Raw genomic sequence first — 23,338 nt, 5'->3', positions numbered from 1 at the left:
GTTTATGGGGAACTTTTCTCATTCAAACAACCTTGTGGATACACCTGGGTTTCATAGCTGGGTAAGCAGAGTTGAGAGGACACTTAGGAAAGACACCATAGCATGTCTGCCATTACTGTTGAGTTTCACATTTTTGTTAAAGTCAATAATGAAGTCACATTTCATGATGTTCAACCAATGAATAACTACAATCCCAGCCCTTGGAGGGAGAAGACAGAAGAATCTGAAGTTCAGGGTCATCTTCATCGACAAAGCAGTTTCAGGCTAACCTGGAATAGAGGTTCCTCATGGCAGGGAAGTCCTGGGAGCAGGGACTTAAAACAAGCAGTCCCACTATCTGCAGCCAGGAAGCAAAAGACGATAGATATATTTATTTCTTTTTGAGCTAGGGTACCATGTAGCCCAGGTTGGTCCTCAAACTCAGGATGACTTTGAATTTCTGATCCTCCCACCTCCATCTCCCAAGTGGAGGTTTACACCACCAGTATATCATCCCAGCAGGAGGCAGAAGCAAGTTCAAGGCCAGCCTGATTCACACATTGAGTTCTAGGACAGCCAACACTACATCATACCTTGTCACAAAACAACAAATCATGCTGGCCTTGAACTTGCTTCTGCCTCCTGCTGGGGTTGCAGGTTTGAGTCACCATGACAGGTTTAACAATAACTTTATAAAGCCACTATGTCAAGCTGAATATGTTGGCACATGCTAGCAAAATTAACCTTCAAAGATTCCCTGAACGTAGTGGAATGGTCCATCAGGTAAAGTAGTTTGCTGCACAAACCTGCGTTTGATTCCCTGGTCCTATGGTATGAGGAAAGAATCAACTTTCCAAAGTTGTCCTCTGAGTGCCATGTGTGTGCCAGTGCACACTTGGAGCCTCCCACCCACACAAATGTACAGTCTTGTACAGTGAAAACAGCAAGCAAGCAAACAAGACACACAGAGTGAAATGAAACTAGATATGTAGAGCCCTTGGCAGGTGGCTTGCTCCTGGTAAATACTTTGTAAATGAGGAAGTTAACCACATGCAAGGTCATGTGATTAAGTACATCTGGGGCTTTCTTCTCTCTCTCTCTCTCTCTCTCTCTCTCTCTCTCTCTCTCTCTCTCCCTCCCTTCTTTCCTTCCTTCTCCTCTCCCCCTTTCTCTTTTGAGTTAGGTCTTGTGTAGCCCTGGGTGACATTACCTTAACTACATTGGCTTTTAACCTGCAATGATTCTCTGCCTGATCTGTCATTCATTTTAAGATAGGGTCTCACTATGTAGCCTTTGCTGGTCTGGAACTAACAGACATCTGCCTGTTTCTGCCGTACAAAAGCTGGGAATAAACTTGTGTACCACCACACCTGGATTTTAAGATTTAAAACCGATTTATTTTTATATATGTGTATATGTTTGGGTGTGTGGGTGCTTGTGGAAGTCAGGTGTCAGATCCCCTGGTGTGGAAGTGTTCTTAACCAATCAACCTCCTTCTTCCCTAACCCTGCACACAAACCTGCACGCACATACGTGCCTGAGCACACAAAGTGGTTTTATTGCTGGTCTGGACTGTATATGAACTGGAACCAAAACATTTGTCGGGACATCCAACGTTTGAGCACAGGCTGGTTTCTGTTCTGTCTTGTGTCGTACCTTGCCTAGAGCTGTAGTAGCATTTGCAAGGCTGTGACCACCACACTAGCTGGTTCTCTGCCATCTACCTTTTCAACAGGAAGTCTCGGGAGACTATTTCCTCTTAAGAACTCCAGGCTTTTGTGCCTGGGCCACTTCTCTACTTCCCAGAACACTGTGGGCCAAGTGGCAAGTAATTAACCAAGTGCTTTGGAAAATTAAACTTGTTTTGCAGAGTAGCATGGGAGCATTTCGAAGGTGTATGTCTAAAGGCCTGGTTCTGTTGCTGACAGAGCTGACACTTGGCTAAAGGGCTGCCATTTCTGAGATGAGCCTCACTAGATCCGCGTCTCAGAGCCTGCAGGAAAATTCAGAGAGGAAAAGAGATCCAGTGGCCTGTTCAGGATGGTCTTGCTCTGCGCCTAAGGGCGGCTAGTTTGTCCAGGTAGCCCCGGAACCAAACGTGGTTAAGACAAAGACCCCTGAGGGCAGCAAGAGAGAGCGCGCCTTGGCTTATCAGCCAGCAGGGGTGGGGACAGGAGCAAGAGGCGGGACCTCGCTCGGCCCTTCTTAGACACGTGCGGTTGTTTCCGTGTCTGGGAGATCACATGACCTGCATCAGCTGACCCGTCACGGTGGAGCTCAGCACTGGCGCTTCGCGCTCCCCGCCCTGCTGCGCCCCAGAGCGCAGGACCCTGCGGAGGGGTAAGAACACCCCCAGCTTTTCTCTCCTTTGTCGCTGGTTCGCCCAGTCACCTGCACCCCACCTCCCGCTCCTCGCCTATCCCAGTCTTCCCGGCCTGGCACCCCGGAAGCCACTGCGAGGAGGGCCGTGGCCAGGTTCAGCCTTGCGCTGCCCCCAGGTGGCCAGGACCAATGGCCCAGGGGAGCAGAAGGCGGAAAGTGGTTCTTACTGCAGGGACCGAGGGCTGCTCCCCCTCCTCAGAACCTGATATGGAGGAGCTGCTCCGGAGCGTGGAAAGAGATTTGAACATCGATGCCCGGCAGCTGGCCCTGGCCCCGGGGGGCACCCACGTGGTGGCCCTAGTGTCCACGCGTTGGCTGGCTAGTCTGCGGGAGCGCCGTCTGGGACCCTGTCCCCGACCTGAGGGCCTGGGTGAAGCGGAAGTCAGGACTCTACTGCAACGTTCAGTACAGAGGCTACCCCCGGGCTGGACGCGAGTGGAGGTGCACGGGCTGCGGAAACGGAGACTGTCCTACCCGCTGGGCGGAGTCTTGTCCTTTGAGGAGGGGTCCTGTAGCCCTGAGACTCTCACTCGTTTCATGCAGGAGGTGGCTGCCCAGAATTACCGGAACCTGTGGCGCCATGCATATCACACTTATGGGCAGCCTTACAGTCACAGCACTGCCCCCTCAGCTATACCTGCCCTAGACTCTATCAGACAAGCCCTACAGAGGGTCTATGGATGCACCTTCCTGCCAGTGGGTGAATCCATCCAATGTCTATCAAATGTCAGGGATGGGCCCAGTGCTCCTCGGGGTAGTCCTGCCTGCCCCAGCCTTTTGCGAGCCGAGGCTCTGCTGGAGTCACCTGAGATGCTCTATGTGGTACACCCGTATGTGCAGTTCTCCCTGCATGATGTAGTTACCTTCAGCCCTGCCAAGCTGACCAACAGCCAAGCCAAGGTGCTTTTCATTCTCTTCCGTGTCCTGAGGGCCATGGACGCCTGTCACCGACAGGGGCTGGCCTGTGGCGCCCTGTCTTTGCACCACATTGCTGTGGATGAGAAGCTTTGCAGTGAGCTCCGATTGGACCTGAGTGCTTATGAGATGCCTTCTGAGGATGAAAATCAGGAGGTCTCTGAAGAGAAAAATGGGACAGGTGTTAAGTCTGAAAAAGAGGGGGAAGGAAGGCCTCGCTGTCCCACCTGCCAGAAAGAACTTAGGGGCCTTGTGCTAGACTGGGTCCATGGCCGCATCAGCAACTTCCACTACCTCATGCAGCTGAACCGGTTGGCCGGTCGACGGCAGGGGGATCCCAACTATCACCCAGTGCTGCCCTGGGTGGTGGATTTTACCACACCTTATGGGCGCTTCCGAGACCTTCGTAAATCCAAGTTCCGACTCAACAAGGGAGATAAGCAATTGGACTTCACCTATGAGATGACAAGGCAGGCGTTTGTAGCAGGTGGTGCAGGAAGTGGGGAGCCACCTCATGTTCCTCACCACATCTCCGACGTGCTCTCTGACATCACATACTATGTGTACAAGGCCCGTCGCACACCGCGCTCGGTGCTCTGTGGACACGTCCGAGCGCAGTGGGAGCCCCACGAGTACCCTGCCACCATGGAGCGGATGCAGACTTGGACGCCGGATGAATGCATACCTGAGTTCTACACAGATCCCTCCATCTTTTGCTCGATCCACCCTGACATGCCTGACCTGGATGTGCCAGCCTGGTGCAGTTCTAACCAGGAATTTGTGGCTGCCCACAGAGCACTGCTGGAGAGCTGGGAGGTGTCCCAAGACCTGCATCATTGGATTGACCTCACTTTTGGCTACAAACTTCAGGGCAAAGAAGCTGTGAAGGAGAAGAACGTGTGTCTGCACCTGGTGGATGCTCACACCCATCTGACCAGCTATGGCGTAGTACAGCTGTTCGATCAGCCACACCCCCAACGCCTGGCTGGGGCTCCTGCCCTGACCCCTGAACCTCCACTCATCCCCCGGCTATTGGTCCAGCCTATTCAGGAGGCCACAGGCCAGGAGGACATTTCAGGACAACTTATAAATGGTGCGGGCAGGCTTGTAGAGGCCACTCCATGTGAGACTGGCTGGACTAGAGATAGGCCCGTGACAGGGGAAGATGATTTAGAACAGGCTACAGAAGCTCTGGATTCCATCTCCCTCCCTGGGAAAGCAGGTGACCAGCCAGGCTCTTCCTCCAGTCAAGCCTCACCTGGCCTGTTGTCTTTTTCTGCACCCTCGGGCTCTCGGCCAGGCCGCAGGAGCAAAGCTGCTGGGTTGGACCCTGGGGATGGCGAAGAGGGCAAGATTGTTCTTCCAGAGGGCTTCAGTCCCACACAGGCCTTGGAAGAGCTGGAGAAAGTGGGTAACTTCCTGGCCAGAGGCCTAGGGAGCCAGTTGGAGGAACCTGAGAAGCCTCAAGCCCATCCACCTGTGTACCTGCAGAGCCTCTTCCATCGAGACATGCAGGTTCTGGGTGTCTTGTTGGCTGAGATGGTGTTTGCCACCAGGGTCCGGATACTGCAGCCTGATGCACCTTTGTGGGTCCGCTTTGAGGCTGTTAGGGGTCTGTGCACACGCCACTCCAAGGACATCCCCGTGTCTCTGCAGCCTGTGCTGGACACACTCCTGCAGCTGAGTGGACCCAAAAGTCCCATGGTGGTGAAGAAGAGCAAGCTAGACCCACTGTTTGAGTACAGGCCTGTTTCCCAAGGATTGCCCCCACCCAGCCCAGCCCAGCTCCTCAGCCCCTTCAGCTCCGTGGTCCCCTTCCCTCCATACTTCCCAGCACTGCACAAGTTCATTCTTTTGTATCAGGCCCGGCGCGTGGAGGATGAGGTCCAGGGACGGGAGCTGGTGTTTGCTCTGTGGCAGCAGCTGGGTGCGGTGTTAAATGACATCACTCCCGAGGGCTTGGAGATCCTCCTGCCTTTTGTGCTGTCGCTCATGTCCGAGGAGCACACAGCTGTGTACACAGCCTGGTACCTATTTGAACCCGTTGCCAAGGCCCTGGGCCCCAAAAATGCCAATAAATACCTCCTGAAGCCACTCATTGGTGCCTATGAGAGCCCCTGCCGCCTGCATGGCCGCTTCTACTTGTACACCGACTGTTTTGTGGCCCAGTTGGTGGTGCGCTTGGGCTTGCAGGCCTTCCTCATCCACCTGCTGCCCCATGTCCTACAGGTACTGGCTGGGGTGGAGGCCTCCCAGGAGGAGGGAAAAGGCCTGGTTGGGACCACTGAGGATGAAGAAAACGAGCTCCCAGTGTCTGGGCCCGGCTCCTGTGCCTTTGGGGAGGAGATCCAGATGGATGGGCAGCCGGCTGCTTCCTCAGGATTGGGGCTCCCAGACTACAGGTCAGGCGTCAGCTTCCATGATCAGGCCGACCTGCCAGACACAGAGGACTTCCAAGCTGGACTCTATGTGGCTGAATCTCCACAGCCCCAGGAGGCTGAGGCTGTGAGCCTGGGCCAGTTAAGTGACAAGAGCAGCACTAGTGAGGCCTCACAGGGCGAGGAGAAGGGTGGGGACGATGGGGGTGCCCCTGTGGACAAGAACAGTGTGAAGTCAGGGGACAGCAGCCAGGACTTGAAGCAAAGTGAAGGCTCTGAGGAAGAGGAGGAGGAGGAAGGCTGTGTGGTGTTGGAGGAGGAGGAGGAGCAGGATGAAGTCACGGGAACATCCGAGCTCACTCTGTCGGACACAATGCTGTCCATGGAGACGGTTGTGGCTCCCGGTGATGGGAGAGACAGAGAAGAAGAAGAGGAGCCCCTGACAGAGCAGACAGAAGGCAAAGAGCAAAAGATCCTCCTTGGTGAGCCCTTGGGCTGAGGGGGCATGGGTCAGCTGCTTTTCCTTCAGTATTTCACGTGCTGGGCATGGGTCCATCTCTGTCCACTGTAGCACACACAGTGCTCACAGCCGTGGTCAATGGACTGTTACTGTGTAATGTGTTAGTGCTGTGTGTGAGTGGAAAGTGGGGCTTATGTTTAGCTTTCAGGAGTCAGAGAAGGCGCCTTTAAAAGGGGGTGGAGTTTAGTGGTAGAGCGCTTGCCTAGTATAGTGGAGGCCCTGGGTGTCTTATCTCTAGCCCCAGAAAAAGAATTAAGAAGTAAAAGTGGTGGTTGAGGTGCAACTGGAGCGGGACTTAGCAATAACAGGTGTGACGTGGGAAGAGTATTCCAGACAGAACAGCCTGTGGGCACCTCTGAAACTCTCATGGTTCCAGCAGAGAGGCGGGCAAAGGCTAAGACGGTTTTCTTAAGAGAGGCCAGAAGAGTAGTAGCTAGGGACAAGCCTGTATTCAAGAACTTGGGAACATTGCTGAAAGGACAACCTTAAAGCAGGTCCTCCCTGAGGAGCCTGTGTTATGGGTCATTGACTGGGGACTTCAACCATGGCGAAGTGAATGGGCCCAGTACAGTTAGGCTCAGACTCACTAGCAGAGCCACAGCCAGAATTAGCTGGGTAGGGTGGGGTGTAGCGGGTGGGGTGGAAAGGGTGAGTTATCTGATGAGCTCAGAACCTTTTCCTGCCCTGCAGATACAGCCTGCAAGATGGTCCGCTGGCTGTCTGCCAAGCTTGGCCCCACAGTAGCCTCTCGCCATGTAGCCCGGAACCTGCTGCGCCTGCTGACGTCTTGTTATGTTGGTAAGGTCTGTGGTTAGTGCTGGACACCAGGTTCCCCACTCAGGCTTCTGTCCATTCTTAGCCTTCTTTAGGGAACTCCTTCCCTAATTTCCCATTACTTCCTGGGCAGGCCCTGGGTCTCACCCGGTAAGATTCTTTTCTTAGGTTAAGAATGGGGAAGAGCCCAGTACAGAGTTGACTAGAAGCTGCCCCACAATCTCAGAAGGCCGACTTCCCTCCTGCCCTCCACTAGCTTCTCAAGGCTGCTGGCCCTTCCTTGGCAGGGCCCACTAGGCAGCAGTTCACAGTCAGCAGTGATGACAGCCCCCCACTGAACGCCGGCAACATCTACCAGAAGAGGCCGGTACTAGGTGACATCGTGTCCGGGCCTGTGCTCAGCTGTCTCCTCCACATCGCCTACCTATATGGAGAACCCGTTCTCACCTACCAGTACCTGCCCTACATCAGCTACCTGGTTAGTCTTTGGTTCATCAGGCCCTGGATTGGGAAGCCAGGGATCTAAGAACTGGCCCTCCCTCATCTATTCTATGGTCCTAGGTAGCCCCGGGGAGCAACTCAAGTCCCAGCCGACTGAACAGCCGCAAGGAAGCCGGGCTGCTGGCTGCGGTGACACTGACTCAGAAAATCATCGTGTACCTCTCCGACACTACCCTCATGGACATTCTGCCCCGCATTAGCCACGAGGTCTTGATGCCTGTGCTCAGCTTCCTCACCTCCTTTGTCACAGGGTAGGCTCCTGCTCTTGGGAGAGCCACCTAGCTGAGGGCCCCCAGGAGGGGCTAGGAAACTTAGGGGAAAGGAGATAATACAGGCCTGGGTCATGGTTCTGGTTGGGTGTAGTGGCACAGGCCTTTAATTCCAGCACCCAGAGGAGGGCAAGTTTCTGTGAGTCTGAAGCTAGCCTGCTCCAGGTTAGCTAAGGCTGCATAGTGAGACTCTGTCTTTAAAAAAAGAAAAGAGTAGGTTCTGGGTTGTGGGTGTGGCTTGGTGTTAGGACACCTTCCCAGCATACAGCAGGTGCTATGTTTGAGCTCTAGCACCTCAGAAAAACAAAAATGAGGGTGGAAAGGAATAGCTAAGGGCTTAGGAGCACTGGCTACTCTTACAGAGGATCCAGGTTTGATTCTTAGCAGCCTCGTGGCAGCTCACAACCACCTGTAACTGTAGGACCTGCCTTCCTCTTTTGGTGTCTGTGGGCACTGCAAACATGTGCCCAGACATACATGCAGGCAAAACACCCATACACATGAAATTAAACAAAAAATAATTCATGTTCTAGTCTACCTTTGACTAAGCCACACTCTTTCCCTGTGCCCGATCTGGACTGATCAGCCTTCAGCTTCTGTTGTTTGAAGTTCCTGGTAAATTGGTCAAGTCCTTCAGGGAAGGGCTTGGAACTCACGGGCTTTGTTTCTAGGTTCCCAAGTGGGGCCCAGGCCCGGACTGTCCTGTGTGTGAAGACCATTAGTCTCATCGCCCTCATCTGCTTGCGCATTGGACAGGAGATGGTCCAGCAGCACCTGAGTGAGCCGGTGGCCACCTTCTTTCAAGTCTTCTCTCATCTGCATGAGCTTCAGCTGCAGGTAGGCAGCTTCTGGGCAGGCCAGCCAGGGCACGGCAGTTGACCCACTGAATCTGTGGGCTTCCTACCCGTAGGATCTGCAGCTGGATCCCAAGGGCTGTGCTGAGGGCCAACTGCCAGAGGCAACCTTCTCTGATGGACGTCGACGGCCAGTGGACCCCACCCTGCTGGAAGAGCTGCAGAAGGTGTTCACCCTGGAAATGGCGTACACAATCTACGTACCTTTCTCCTGCCTGTTGGGTATTGCCCATCACGTTCCTTTGCACAGAGTTGGTGACTACATCTCTTCCCTGGGGGTGGGCCCCAATGCTTCTACCTCCAGAGTCAGCAGTGGATGCTTTTTTTTTTTTTGACTTGGGGTCTTGTTTAGCCAGTTGACCTTTAACTTCTGGCTTCCACCTGTTTCCTGCGGGCACCACTCAGCTTCTTCATGGTCTTTTCTTATCTAAGTGACTTTGGTGGGTGGGTACGGTATCTGTGTGAGTGTAGGTGCGTGCTGTGGCACGTGTGTGGAGGTGAACCCTGTGCCGTTTGTTTGTTTTTATTTTCTTAGACAGGGTCTCTCTGTGGAACCTGGCCTTCCTGGAACTCATTCTGTGGACCAGGCTGACCTTGAACTCACAGAGATTCACCTGCCTTTGCCTCCTAATGCTGGGATTAAAGGCGAGGCCAGGCTTTGTTTTTGTTTTTTAAAGATGAAATCTTACTGTGTAGTCCTGGCCGCCCTCATACATACCATTCTCCTGCATCTGGTGGGATTACAGCTGTGCACTACCACACCCAGATAACAGTGGATTTAAACATAGGAATTTTAGGATCAGAGCAAACAAATTTGGCCCCAGAGCCAAATTCCATGGTGATTATCTATCTTAGGGTTTCTATTGAGCACCACGATAGAACGTTATTACCAAAAGCAACTTGGGGAGGAAAGGGTTTATTTCATCTGACAACTCTCAAACTCAAAGATCCCCCTGCCTCTTAAAGACATGGCCACCACCCATGTGAGTGGGGCCACCTCCCACATCAATTGTTAATTAAGAAAATTCCGTCGTAGGCCAACCTGGTGAGGGGATTTTCTCAGTTGAGGGTCTCTCTTCTCAAATGACTGTAGCTGGTGCCAAATTGACCAAAACAAACAACTAACCAGGACAGTGACTTTCCAGCAGGAAAGGCTCAGGAGCTGGCCACCCACATCTGGGGAATGGAACGTAGGGGAATACAATGGTCTCCAGATCTACCTGCAAAGGAATGAATGGCCTGCCAGGTTTTGTGGCTTCCCTTATGGGATGGGCCTGGGTTTCTCTCTGAATAGGATGAGCAGCCCTGTGGTTAGGTGCGTTATGTTCCCACAGAATTCTAAGCCCCAAGAGGCAGGACACATTTGTCTTATTCTTCATCATGTGTCTTCTGCCAGAATGGTGCCTGGCATATATGTGTGTCTCTATAGACACATATGTCTACATATTGATAAAGGAAGCTGCTTTGGAAGGAAGAAACTGAGGCTTACAGACGAGGACTTAATTACCCAGAGTAGCCCAGTCAGTACCTTACCTTGGCTTCTGTGGTTTCTAAGCCCTGGGTAGGTGGTAGCAGCGACCTGCAATCTTTCCTGATCTTAGGACTTGTCCCACTCCCCTACAGGTGACATCATCCGGAAAATTATCCCCAACCACGAGTTGGTCGGGGAGCTGGCAGGGCTGTATCTGGAAAGCATGAGCCCAAGCTCTCGAAACCCAGCCAGCATGGAACCCGCCATGCCTAGTGCTGGCCCTGAATGGGACCCTCAGAGTGGGAGCTGTCTCCAGGACGATGGCCACTCAGGGACCTTCGGGAGTGTCCTGGTTGGAAATCGAATCCAGATCCCTGACTCTCAGCCCCAGAGTTCCGGGTCCCTGGGCTTCATCTCTGGAGTGGGCAGTGGAGGTCTCAGCAGCCGGAATGAAGACAATGCCCTGAAACGGGAGCTGCCCCGGAGCGCTCATGGGCTGAGTGGGAACTGGCTGGCATACTGGCAGTACGAGATTGGTGTGAGCCAGCAGGATGCCCACTTCCACTTCCACCAGATCCGCCTGCAGAGCTTTCCAGGCCACACGGGGGCTGTCAAATGTGTGGCCACCCTGAGCAGTGAGGACTTTTTTCTGAGCGGCAGCAAGGACCGTACTGTGCGCCTTTGGCCACTGTACAACTATGGGGATGGGACCAGTGAGACAGCTCCCCGCCTCATCTATGCCCAGCACCGCAAAAGTGTCTTCTACGTGGGCCAGCTTGAGGCCCCGCAGTATGTGGTGAGCTGTGATGGGGCAGTGCACGTCTGGGACCCCTTCACAGGTGAGCGGGCCCAGGTGAGGCCTGTTCTGTAGCTGCTTTACTGTGCCAGGCCTCCCGGAATGGGGCCTAGTGGGAAACACATAATGGCATATTTGACGGGGAAGATTCAGTGAGGCAGGACAGAAGAACAGTCAGGACTTAGAATCTGTGGGGCCCGAGTTCGAATCCACTCCCCCAACTTTCCAGCAAGTAGCTCGGCTGCTGCAAGCATCTGCTTTCCACCTGTGAGAATCCAAAGTTTAGAAGATTCTGCGAGTATGGCTGTGCTTGTACATTGTCACCTGCCATCATTGTAAAGAGAAATATGAACGGAGGGGCGTCAGGGCAGACAGCGGTGGCAGCTGGTTAGAGCAGGCGGCTTCGGGGGTGGGCCCTTGGCCTCACTGTGGAAACAGCTAGCCGAGAAGGCCCTGAAATTGTTTGCATTTCCTGAGGGTCACTGGGGAATGGGATGCAGGTGTGGGGCGAAGTAGCCAGGGCTCTTTGATAGCCACTAGGTCTTCAAATATATTGTGTCTTTTCTCAGGGAAGACCCTTCGCACAGTGGATCCTTCGGACAGCCGGGTGCCCCTGACTGCTGTAGCTGTCATGCCTGCCCCCCACACCAGCATCACCATGGCCAGCTCTGATTCTACCCTGCGCTTTGTGGACTGCCGGAAGCCTGGATTGCAGGTCAGGGGGCGTGCAGTTCTCTGCTGCTGGGGGTCCCTAGGCAACAACACTCAGAGGACTCCACCAGGAACACTGCAGTAGCAGCCCTGTGGGTGGAGCTCTGGAATGGACTGGATTTTCCCTTCATGGATGCAGTGAGAGGGTCAGGCCAGCTGGCTTTGTGGGCTCGAGTCGGGTGGGCTGCAGTGGGGTGGATGGGCGGCAGTAGGGTGGGTGGGTAGCGCTTAGCACTTGAACGCCATCTTCTTCCGCCTGCAGCATGAGTTCCGACTCGGCGGGGGACTGAACCCTGGGCTTGTTCGCTCCTTGGCCGTCAGCCCCAGTGGCCGGAGTGTTGTGGCTGGCTTCTCCTCGGGCTTCATGGTGCTCCTAGACACCCGCACGGGCCTGGTTCTACGAGGCTGGCCAGCCCATGAAGGGGACATTCTACAAATCAAGGTGACTGCCTGAGGTCCCATCCTTTTATTTCTGCTTAGGGCCTGGCCTGAGTGAGGACAGGTTTATACTGGTGTTCCTTATACCTACTCAGGAATGTTCAATCGGTGGGAAAGTGGCCCTTGTAGGCCAGCTTAGGAACCAGCTGCATAGGAGGCAGGCTAGGGGCAGGAACCAGGGCTAGAACTGACCCTGATACTCCATAGAGATGTTCTAATGAGTAACCCTTGTCCATATTTGTCTTGCTTGGAGGATCAGGGGTCGCGCCCTGTCCATGACCCAGTTCAGGTTAAATAAAGCTCAGCCTGGAGGCTGTTTACTGCCTAGAGACCACTGAGCAGAGTCCATGCCCCCTGCTGGGCTGTCCTGATGGGGGCAGGAACAGGCCTAGGTCTGGGCATCATTTCCCTGCCTCCTATATTCAATCACATGCCTCAGGGCATGCTCAGCAAGTTCTGGGAGGGGAGAAATAGAGATGCTTGTGGGAGGGTTTCTCCCAGCAGTTGGAACTCTCCTCCACAGCCCAGATGGAGGTGTAAAGGGCCTGCACTGTCGCTACTAGAGAAGGGCAGATCGCCCCCAGCTCTGTCTAGGACCCCAGGGGACCCTGAGTCACAGTGTCTCTAAAATTCCAAAATTCTAAGGAAGTGTCAGAATGGCTCTGGGGTGTCAGTCCCAGACCCCTTGGAGGCTTCTCTGAGCCTGTCCCCCCCTCCCCCACACACACACATAAAGTGAGGACAGTGCCAAGTACTCTTTCAGAGAACCTGAGTTTGGTTCTCAGCGTCTACACTGAGCACTGGGCAGCTCAGCGCTGTCTAACTCTAGCTCCAGGGGACTCAACACCCTTTATGGCCTGTGTGGACACATCCTCATGTGTCCTGCACACACACAGGAACACAAAGACAAATGTTAAAAGAGAACAGTGGCGCCTTGTACCTCACATGTTAGTAAGGTTAGATGTGGCAGTGCCTCATAGAATCTGTTGGATTTTTTTTTTTTTCCTTAAAAAATTTAAAAGATTGGTCCAGGAGTGGTGGTACACACCGCTAAGTGCAACACTCAGGAGGCCGAGGCAGGTGGATCTGTATAGGTTTGAGGCCAGCCTGGTCTACAGAACAGGTTCCAGGTCAGCCAGGGCTGCTCAGAGAAACCCTGTCTCCAAACACAAAAAGAAACTGTTTAAAAGATTTGTTTGCTTGTTTGAGCTAGGATCTCCCTATCAGCCCTGGCTGTCCCGGAACCCATTTTATAGACCATGCTGGCCTCAAAGCTCACAAAGATCCTCCTGCTTTTCCCTCCTAAGTACTGAGATTACAGCGGTGTTGTACCATGCCCCACTGTTTTCTTTATAGATTGGGTGGTTTGCCTGCTGTGTGTATATACACTACCTTCGTGCAGTGTGAATGGGGGTCAGTGAGCATCAGCTCCTCCTGGGACTGGATGGTTGGGAGTCACCATGTGGGGGCTGGGTCATTTGTAAGAGTTACAAGTAGTTTTGAGCCATCTCCAGCCCCCTATAATATTTTGGTCCCCCCAACCCACCCTGCCCCGGCTGTCCTGAAGTAGAATCCGTTCTTAAATGAGAGAAATGAGAGTAATAGTTACAAAATTTTTTCTTCTGTTTTGGTTTTTTTTTTTTTTTTTGGTTGATTTTTTTGTTTGGTTTCTTTTTATTTGTTTTGTTTGTTTGTTTTGAGACAGGGTCTTACTCTGAACCCCTAGGTGGCCTAGAGTTTGCTATGTAGACCAGGCTGGCTTCAAACTTGTTTTCTGAGTGATGGATTTATGGGTTTGTGCTATTTTGCCCAGCCTCTGATGGTTGTTAACAGAGTCTCACTGTATATCACCCAGGCATTGGCTGGCCTGGAAATCGCTGTGTAGACCAGGCCGACCTTGAATTCACAGAGATCTGTCTGCCTCCTGAGTTCTGAAATTAAAAGTACTGTGGGTTGGCTTTGGAATTTGGTGATTACCCAGGCCCTCATTGAAGCTCTCTGTCCCTCTTCCTCTCTGCAGGCTATAGAGGGCAGCATGCTAGTCAGCTCCTCTTCGGACCATTCCTTGACTGTTTGGAAGGAGCTGGAGCAGAAGCCCACACACCACTACAAGTCTGCATCAGATCCAATCCACACCTTTGACCTGTACGGCAGTGAGGTGGTCACTGGCACTGTAGCCAACAAGATTGGTGTCTGTTCCCTGCTTGAACCACCCTCTCAGGCCACCACAAAGCTCAGTTCCGAGAACTTCCGTGGAACACTCACTAGTCTGGCTTTGCTGCCTACGAAACGCCACCTCCTGCTGGGCTCAGACAATGGCATCATCCGACTCCTGGCTTAGGTCCAGGCAGGAGTTGGCTGAGGGCAGGATGAGATGACATCTCTCAGGTCCAGCTCCTCATCCTTGATCTCACAGCTGATTCTCCTAGGCAAACCCCAGGCTCTGGGTACCCACATGGCCTGCTGTCTGGGATTGCACAGCTTCTGAATCTCCAAAGCCATGAAGTGGCTTCATCATAAAACTTGGGAAATGCTGTTTCTAACCAGCAAGAAGGGGGACAAGGAAAAGTACTGTGATCCTCATTGCTTCTCAGTTCTGCCTTCTGGATTCACACGGGGGCAGGGAAGCTCTAGGAAATGAAAGGAGATGGGCCTTTGCTCAGCCAGCTTCTAGCCAAGCTCTGCTTAGGTCTGTCTCCCAAGGGTAGGAAACTGCTCCTATCTAGGGTTCTGATGGAACTGGACTCCAGCCTCAGGGCTGGCCATGACCCAGGAGTTTCAGGGCTTGGTCTGGGATTTTAGTATCTGTTCAGCCAGGTCTTCCCAGTGTGGGACCAGAAAAAAGGGGAGGGGAGGGGAACAGGGCCAGGGAAGGGGTTATATGGGCCCAGCTGGTCTAGGAATGAATCCATGCCTTGCCTTGGTACCCCTAACCACAGTGTTTGTGCCTTCAGCCGGGGAGGCAGCCCTTGGGACCAGCACCTCTAGGGAGACGAGTCAGCAGGGATCATCTCTGCATCTTGGGCTCCTTCCAGGGGATGGGAGGACCCTGGCATCTCTTGAGTCCCCATTTGAAGAAGAGAAGTCTGAGGTATGGCCCCTGCTGCCTTCCTCACTATTTGCAATCCATGTATATAAGGTCAATAAATTCTTTGGAAGATCCGTGGAGCTGTGTTGTATTTTGTTTTGCCTAGGCTGGGCTCAGATAATTCTGCCTTGGCCTTCTGAGGATCTGGGGTACTGGCATATGTCACCATGCTTGGCTTTTTTTTTCAGATGGTCTCATGTGTCTCAAGCTGGTCTTGATCTTAGGATGACCATCCTTCCTGAAAGAGAGTACTAGGCTTATAGGCATGACCCACCAGGCCCAACCTTTTGTTCTTTAAAGACATTTATTTTTGTATGTGTATGATTGTTTGGCCCATTTGGATGTATGTGCACCATACTTGTGTCTGGTCCCTTTGGAGGTAAGAAGAGGGCATCGTATTACCTGGAACTGGAGTTAATGAATGGTTATGAGCTACATCTGGATGCTGAAAATTGACTCTGATCCTTTGCAAGAGCAGCCAATGTTCTTGACCACCAGGCCATCTCTAGTCCCCATGCCCAGCTTTTTCTGATACAAGGTCTGGTAGCTCAAACCACTTGCCTTGAACTTGATATGTTGTGAGGGTTGACCTGGTTGGTGTTCCCTACCCTCTTACCTTTACCTCCCAAGTGCAATATAATACATAGGCTTCTATAGTCATGCCCACCAGTTTGTCTTGCCAGCACCAGAGTGAAGAAAGCCAAGACCTGGTAGTTTCCAGAGCTGTGAAGAGCATAGAAAGAGGGCAGAGAGACAGCTATTGTCCTCTGGCTGCCTTGGATGCAGAGCTTGGTTTGGGTTGCCTCAGGCCAATTTTTAGACAGCTCATCCTTGGGAAAAGTGAACACTGCTGAAGAGGTGGGACCCTGGGAGGGCCGGCCTCCATCTGAGTCTCTCCACCCCTCACCTTGGGGTCTAGGCTGAAGGGAGCCAACCAGGATTCTGGGCTTGCTACAGTTGGGTGCACAGGCTCCTGCAGCCTCCCCTTCCCTGGGGTAGCTGTGGTGGTGGTAGAGACTTCTGGTTGTGACTGTGGACCCAGTTCTGTGTACTTACACAGGTTACACAGCCTCTCTGAGTCCGACTGTGTACAATTCCCCCATGTTGAGGGATCACTAGAAGGCTTGCCAAACCCTTGAGCTCCCTAGATCTATCCCCTTGCCTGGCTAGATCCAGCCTCCTCAACTCTCGGCTCCTGTAATCCCCTTCTCGGGCTCAGGCAGAGTTCTGGGTAGCTGTATTAGGATTTGTAGCCTTGGTGGGAAAGGGGCTTCTGGACCCCATATCAATGTTTAACCGGATGTGCAGGTCAATATTTACCAGCACAGGACACAAGCTGAACGGGGGTTGGCTAAGAGCAAAGGTCCTGTGGGAGGAGAGAGCGAGGCCGTGCTGACTGCACCAGGTGGAGGAGCGTGGGGAGCAAGCGTGTCCAGGAGAACATCGTGTGCTGCACTAAGAAGCCTGAAGAGGTAAGATGGGGTGGGGGTGGTCTGGTCTGTTCCCTGCCAGCAGAGGAAGTGGGGAGCTGCCCCCTTGGCAAGGGTCTGGCTGAATGTATTCAGGGAGCCAGAAGCTTCACAGCATCCTGGGGTGGTGAGGAGCGGAGGTACAGGCAGCTCCAGGAAAAGTCTCTAGAACCTCAAAACCTGGAGGGCTAGTCTTGGTGGGAAGAAACATATTCCCAGATTGGAGATAAGGCCCTGGCTGAAGGTTCTCGGACACAATGGGGCAGGAGTGTCTGAGGATAACAGAAGGACCCATTAGAAGAGCTGGCCCTGAGACAAGGACTGGGTAGGGGCTGAGGGTGGGAAGGAAGCCTTTGTTGGAGGCCCCAGTCTGAGGGCCTCCCCCATCCACCAGCTGGGTTTCCCTGAAGCAGAACTTGGGACAGAGGTGGGATTGGGTTTGTGGTTCCTGTAAGTCCAAAGGTGTCTGGACCAGTCATTCACTGGTCAACAAAGCAGTTTCTGGCTGCCCTGCCACCCTGAGGGTGAGAAGCCTTCCCAGACCTATCACTGAGGGCCAGGCACCAGGCTCGGTACTTACAAAGGTTCTTATTTTCGTCCTCAAAATCTCCATGGGGGTAGGAAGGGCTTCTGCCATGAATTTACAAGACAAGGTAAAGCCCAAAGGCATTAAGGGAAACACACAAGGTCCTCTTGCAAGATTCAGAGTCTAAATTTGAACCCAGGACTGATCCACAATGTGAGATCTAAAGAATGAAGACTAAGTGAGAAACGGTACGGGTGGGAAGAAGTACTTATGGAAATCCCACCTCTCAGGGCGAGGTCCACAGCTAATGTGTTCTGAGTCCAGGTTGGAGGGGCAGTCCACTGCCTGGCCTTGGAGTGTGAGATAGGAACTAACCCTTCCTGTTCTGGACACAGGAACATGGCATTGCTCCGGGGGCTCCTGGTACTCAGTTTGTCCTGTCTGCATGGTCTCTGTTCCACGGTGAGGCAGGGCTGAGGTCTGAGTGGGAAGCGAGATGCTGGGGGCAGGGGCAAGTTTGGGAGAGGCCAGAGGGGTGGTGAGGGAGGAAGGAACACTGAGTCCTCTGCTCACCCTTCTTCCAACAGCTCTCTCCTGTGGGTGCCATGGATCTCCCAGGCCAGCAGGTACTCCAAAGCGAGGGGCTTGGGGGGAAGAGCCTAAGGGTCTCACCTATGTCTTGGACAAGATGGGGACCCATGGGGAGGGCCTTTTCTTCATCTACTTTTTCCTTTCTCCAGCCGGTGAGTGAGCAGGCCCAGCAGAAGCTGCCTCCACTTGCTCTCCTCAAGTTGGGCAACCAGGTACAACCAGGTGGGGCTGGGGACGAGTAGGTGGGGCCAGAGGGAGGAGGAGGACCAGATCAGTGGAAGTAAGAGAATGGGGGATGGGGAGAGACGTAGGTACGGGGCTGATGTTCAGGTGCTCAGAGAGATGGGGCAGGAAGTACTGTAGCGTGACTTCACACCTCAGACCTGGGACGAGACCATTACTGCCCTGTAGCGCTGCCCAGACTGTGAAGGAAACAGAGAACCTGGAGCTGACTCCTTGACCTCACTGACTTCTGATCTGTCTTTGTAGGATCTTGGTGACCATGCTACCCTGAAGAGGTCCCCAGGAGATTGCAAGAGTACCCCAACTCCAGAGGAGACTCGCAGGCTGGCTCAGGCCATAATGGCTTTTACTACCGACCTGTTCTCCTTAGTGGCCCAAACATCCATCAACTCCAACCTTGTCCTGTCACCCCTTAGTGTGGCCCTAGCACTCTCTCACCTGGCACTAGGTACTGGGGTCACACCGGTCCAGAAGAACTAGGAGACCACAAAGGGTTTGGTGCTGCAGAGGTTGTCCGTGGGTGGGTGGTTCTTCTGTCAGGAACACATGGATATTTGGTAGAATGCAGATGCCTGAGCTGTCACCACCCTCGATGAGTCAGAAACCTAGGGATAGCTTGAGAATGTGACTGGCAAGTTCTTTTAGCACAGGGATTTGATGGCTACCGTATCTTCCAGTGTCTCACTATGGGATGCTGCGGTTCAGAGAGGAAAGGTACCGTGAGCGAGGTGACATTGCTCAGCTTGTTAGCTGCAGAGATGAACGTAGAGTTCTATGGCTCTGAGGTTCTGGGAGGAGAGCAGAGCACTGATCTCTGTCCACGTTCATCGTGGGGATGTGGGAGGGTGCGGGTGGGCAGTGAAAGAACCCATGGCCTAAGCGTCAGCCTGCTTGGTCTCCTTCAGGTGCTCAGAACCAAACACTACGGAGCTTGCATCGAGTATTGCACGTGAACACGGAATCCTGCCTCCCGCATCTACTGAGTCATTTCTGCCAGAACCTAGGTCCTGAGACAATGCGACTGGCTGCCAGAATATACCTGCAGAAAGGTAGGTGCTGATGGCAGCCAGCTGCCCAGAAAGAGCCCCGCCTCTAGTGCACACGGGTGAGGGGGAGGGGCTCGGCCTTGGGTAGCACACTGGTGAGTGTGGAGGCTCTGGGATCAGCTTGTGGCTCATCGCATGCAGGATTTCCCGTCAAAGACGGTTTCCTGGAGCAATCGGAAAAGCTCTTCGGTGCGAAACCCGTGAAACTGACTGGAAGGCAGGAGGAAGACCTGGCGAACATCAACCAATGGGTGAAGGAGGCCACAGAGGGGAAGATTGAGGATTTCCTCTCTGAGCTGCCGGATAACACCGTGCTGCTTCTCCTCAATGCCATCCACTTTCACGGTGCACTGTTCTTTTTAGCCGCTCACCCTCACAGCCCCACCCGCCCTTTCGGGTGCAAGCTTTGCTCTGAGGTTGCTAGGCCATGAAGCAGGGGATTGTCTGGGAGTGTGAAGAGGAGGAAACTCAAGCTGTAGAGGCCACAGAGGGATGGAGAAAGGCAAATCCAGGTGTAGGGAAGGTTCCTAAGATCAACCGGCCAGCGCCTCTGGGAGCTTGGCTTCCACTCCTTGAATGGGCTCTAGGCAGGACAGGAAGGAGGCTGGTCTTGTGTTCCATGGTTCCCGCCCTCTGCCTGGCTGCAGGTTTCTGGAGGACCAAGTTTGACCCGAGCCTCACCCAGAAGGACTCCTTCCACCTGGATGAGCAGTTCACAGTGCCAGTGGACATGATGCATGCACAGTCGTACCCTCTTCGATGGTTCCTGCTGGAGCAGCCTGAGATACAGGTCATTCTGGAGTTTGGCTTTGGCTAACAAATTAGGCCTAGTGCTGGGAGGTAAAGTCTGGTCCCTGGGGTAGATAGATCCCAAAGGGTCTGTTAGGCCTCCACCCAGGACACCGCCTCTTTGACGTTCATCTGCTCAAAAAAAAAAAAAAATACACACACACACACACACACACACACACACACACACACACATATTGAGTTTTTGTCACATGCTAGGTAACTGTTCTCTGTGCTGGGGTTTTGGTGAAGCCCAACACCCGGGCTCTGCTCCTGAGGGAACATAGGAGTTCCCACACAGTGCTTCATATATGGGAGTTGGGTTTCAAAGCTTATTGTTCAGAACACTGATTGGGTGGAGCTCCGTGCCCAGCTGTCTCTGCTAAGGCTTCCCTTGGTTCTAGCCTAATCATGACTCCTTGGCTAGAATACTACTGACCCCTGGACCCATCATCTGTGGCTGAGATAACAGTATGGGCTAGTTTTGTTTGTTCGAGGGTCTGACAATGTTACACAGGCTGGCTTTGAACTCATGACCCTCCTGCCCCAGCTGTGTGAGTGCTGGGGTCCCAGGTGTGTAGCACACCTGCCCATCCATTCTGTTGGTAAGTTTTACTAGGCAAGCCAGGCACAGCATTGCCAATTCTGCAGGGAGGAGCCATGTGGGCAGCCAGGCTTCTCTCTAGCTGGCAATGGCCAGTTGAGAGCCTGCTCAGCTCCGCTTAGCTCCCACCTTCCTGTTGTTTCTTTCTTGACGCCCCGTGCTACCCACTGTTCCTTCATCCTCTGGCTCCTATCCTCCCATTGGCAGAGGACCTGCCTGCAGGCTCTGTGCTGGAACTCAGAGAGCCATGAGCCTAGTGATGTCTGTGCTGCCCAAACTCAGGGATTCTTCAAAAAAAGGTCACGTGAGCTGAGTGTGGTGGGTTACACCATAATCCCAGCACTTAGAAGGTTAAAACAGGAAGACTGAGGTTGAAGATAGTCAGGGCCTGTCTAGAGAGAGAGAGAGAGAGAGAGAGAGAGAGAGAGAGAGAGAGAGAGAGAGAGAGAGAGAGAGAGAAATCTCATCCCACATCTTGACATATATAGCAGACTCTAGGTGAGGGTGAAAGGTGAAAGACAAGCTTCCTACTCTCTGCTGTGGCTCCTTGTTTTGAAAGTCAGCAGCTCCACCTAGTTCATGCAGGGAGAACCGAGGCAAAGCCAGGAATGCCCGTAGTTTGTTTGTACAGCTAGTTGATAGCAGATGGAGAACTCAGTCTGCAGTGAAGACACTACTAGAAGATTCAAAAGTCTGGCTGGACATGTAGCTCAGTTGTTGAGTGCTTGCCTGGCGTGCACAAAGCCTTTTGTTCAACCCCTAGCAACACATAAACTAGGCACACGGAGGCACATCCGCCATCCCTAGTTCAGAGACAGGAGGATTGAGAGTTCAAGGTAGAGAAATGGCTCAGCAGTTAAGAGTACTTACTGGCTGTTCTTGCAGAGGACTAGGGTTTGATTCCCAGCACCCACCACACAGCTCACAACTACCTGTAACTCCAGTTCTGGGGTATATGGTGCCCTCCTCTGGACCTTGAGGGTACTGCAAGGACATGATGCACAGACATACACTCAGGCAAAATACCCATACACATCAATCAATCAATCAATCAACCTTAAAAAAGTTCAAGGTCATTCTGAATTACATAGTGTGTCTGAGGACAGTCTGAGTTACATTACCCTGTCTAGAACAAAACAAAGCAAAACAAAACTTGGGCTTGAGGTTCAGCTCTGTAAACCCAGCACTCAGGAAGCAGAGAGGCCACGGAGTCAGAAGTTCATAACCATCCTTGTCATTTCAAAGCCAGCTTGGGTTCCATGAGGCCCTGTGTCCAAAAAAGAGGGAGTTATGGGTAGTTATACACATCTTAAACCCTAGCACTTGGGAGGCAGAGGCAGGCGATCTCTGCAAGTTCGAGGCCAGCCTGGTCTACAGAGGGAGTTCCAGGGCAGTCAGGGATACACAGAGAAACCCTGTTTAGAAGAAACAACAACAAAAAGATGGCAAAAAAAAAAAAAAAAAAAAAAAAAAAGGTGGAAAGCAATGTAGGAAAAGAGCGGATGTCTACCTACTTCTGCCTCTTATACCCGTGTGCAAACACTGTCACAGCCATGCAAAGATGTATGCTGATATATGCACACTAGCGATGTAAAACCATTCTCATCTGGTCACGAGTCAACTTGCAAAGGGGAAAGTGGTATAATTTCACTTCACAGGTGAAGTGAAGGCATGCTGATGCTGACCTTGAATCTCTCTGGCTCTGGTCTCAAAAGTACAGAAGTTAATTTTGGCCCACACGCTAGACAGGTCCAGGTGCTGTCTGGTCCTCATGTTCTCTCCTTTTCTTATCTGTAGGTGGCTCATTTCCCCTTTAAGAACAACATGAGCTTTGTGGTCATGATGCCCACTTATTTTGAGTGGAATGTGTCTGAGGTACTAGCCAACGTGACCTGGGATACTCTGCACCAGCCCTCGCTGCGGGAGAAGCCCACCAAGGTGCGGCTGCCCAAACTCCATCTGCAACAGCAGCTGGACCTGGTGGCCACTCTCAGTCAGCTGGGTAAGGAGGTTGGGGATAGGGTGCCCCCAGGTGGTCTGGAAAGAGTATGTGAGCTGCCAGTGTGAGTCAGAGGTGGCCCTGCTTCGTGGATGGAAACATTTGATGTGCTCCCCTAGACTGGAGTAGATTGGGGTGAACTACTCTGCTGCCCGAGACTGATTCCTGGGTAAAGCAGTACAAGAGTAAAGAGTTCAGGGCTATGTGTGAACCTTGCTGGCTAGCTTGGAAAGGGGAGGAGAAGCTGGGGTCACCATGGTGAAGAGCCACAGATGTTCTGCACTAGGCACTGAGAGCTCACTGTGTACAAAGTCTAATGGAGTGGGCACCTGGAGTCTAGTATGAGTGGGAAGTCCGAGAGTGTCTCTCTAGTTTACCCCAGAGAATATCAAGTACCTGGTGCAGACCCTGATCAAAAAAAAAAAAAAAAAAAAAAGAAAAAAAAATGCTTCTGGAAGTGTGGTCTCGGCTGAGACTTGGAGGTTTAACAGATCCCAATCAATTTCTGGGTTCAAGGGTTCCCTTTAGCACATCCAAATAGCCTTGGGGCAGCACTGACTAGTCATCTGCTTCTCTGGGCAGGCCTACAGGAATTGTTCCAGGGCCCAGACCTGCGTGGGATCTCTGACCAGAGTCTGGTGGTGTCTAGCGTGCAACATCAGTCTACCATGGAACTCAGTGAGGCTGGTGTGGAGGCGGCCGCGGCTACCAGCACAGCCATGACGCGAATGTCCCTCTCCTCCTTCACTGTGAACCGACCCTTCCTCTTCTTCATTATGGATGACACCACAGGCATGCCCCTCTTTGTGGGCCGTGTGAGGAACCCTAACCCCAATGCACAGCCCCAGCTCCAGGGACAGCAAGATTCCCCTGACAACAGGCTCTTACTCCAGAATGACAAAGCTGACTTCCATGGAGACAAGACCTTTGGTCCTGACTTGAAACTTGCACCCCGTCTGGAGGAAGATTATCCCCAGTTTAGCACCCCCAAATGA

The 23,338-nt window shown here is 52.8% G+C and overlaps 2 protein-coding genes across 4 annotated transcripts; both read left to right on the top strand.

Moving 5' to 3' along the window:
• Positions 1–2,369: 2,369 nt before the first annotated feature.
• On the top strand, positions 2,370–14,815 carry WDR81 (WD repeat domain 81). Of its 2 annotated transcripts, none has more exons than XM_080922555.1 (10): positions 2,370–6,136; positions 6,865–6,972; positions 7,236–7,426; positions 7,510–7,700; positions 8,390–8,555; positions 8,638–8,794; positions 10,196–10,882; positions 11,409–11,554; positions 11,813–11,992; positions 14,009–14,815. In XM_080922555.1, the coding sequence occupies exons 1-10, from the start codon at positions 2,491–2,493 to the stop codon at positions 14,327–14,329; spliced, it is 5,793 nt and encodes a 1,930-aa protein (XP_080778681.1). In that variant the 5' UTR covers positions 2,370–2,490; the 3' UTR covers positions 14,330–14,815. The 2 variants fall into 2 exon arrangements, with proteins under 2 accessions (XP_080778681.1, XP_080778680.1); XM_080922554.1 differs by having other exon boundaries at positions 8,629–8,794.
• A 2,655-nt stretch (positions 14,816–17,470) lies between these two features.
• Positions 17,471–23,338, top strand: SERPINF2 (serpin family F member 2; the record flags this gene model as incomplete). 2 transcript variants are annotated; one of them, XM_080922817.1, is made up of 9 exons in its annotated part: positions 17,471–17,533; positions 17,659–17,697; positions 17,812–17,874; positions 18,170–18,353; positions 18,811–18,954; positions 19,093–19,296; positions 19,599–19,741; positions 22,142–22,346; positions 22,926–23,338. In XM_080922817.1, the coding sequence occupies 9 exons, from the start codon at positions 17,471–17,473 to the stop codon at positions 23,336–23,338; spliced, it is 1,458 nt and encodes a 485-aa protein (XP_080778943.1). The 2 variants fall into 2 exon arrangements, with proteins under 2 accessions (XP_080778943.1, XP_080778942.1); XM_080922816.1 differs by having other exon boundaries at positions 18,152–18,353.

This window comes from Micromys minutus (assembly GCF_963924665.1).
Source record: "Micromys minutus genome assembly, chromosome: 10".
Lineage (NCBI taxonomy): Eukaryota > Metazoa > Chordata > Mammalia > Rodentia > Muridae > Micromys > Micromys minutus.
The sequence above is the reverse complement of the archived record's forward strand: the minus strand, read 5'-3'. Positions and strand labels throughout refer to the sequence as shown.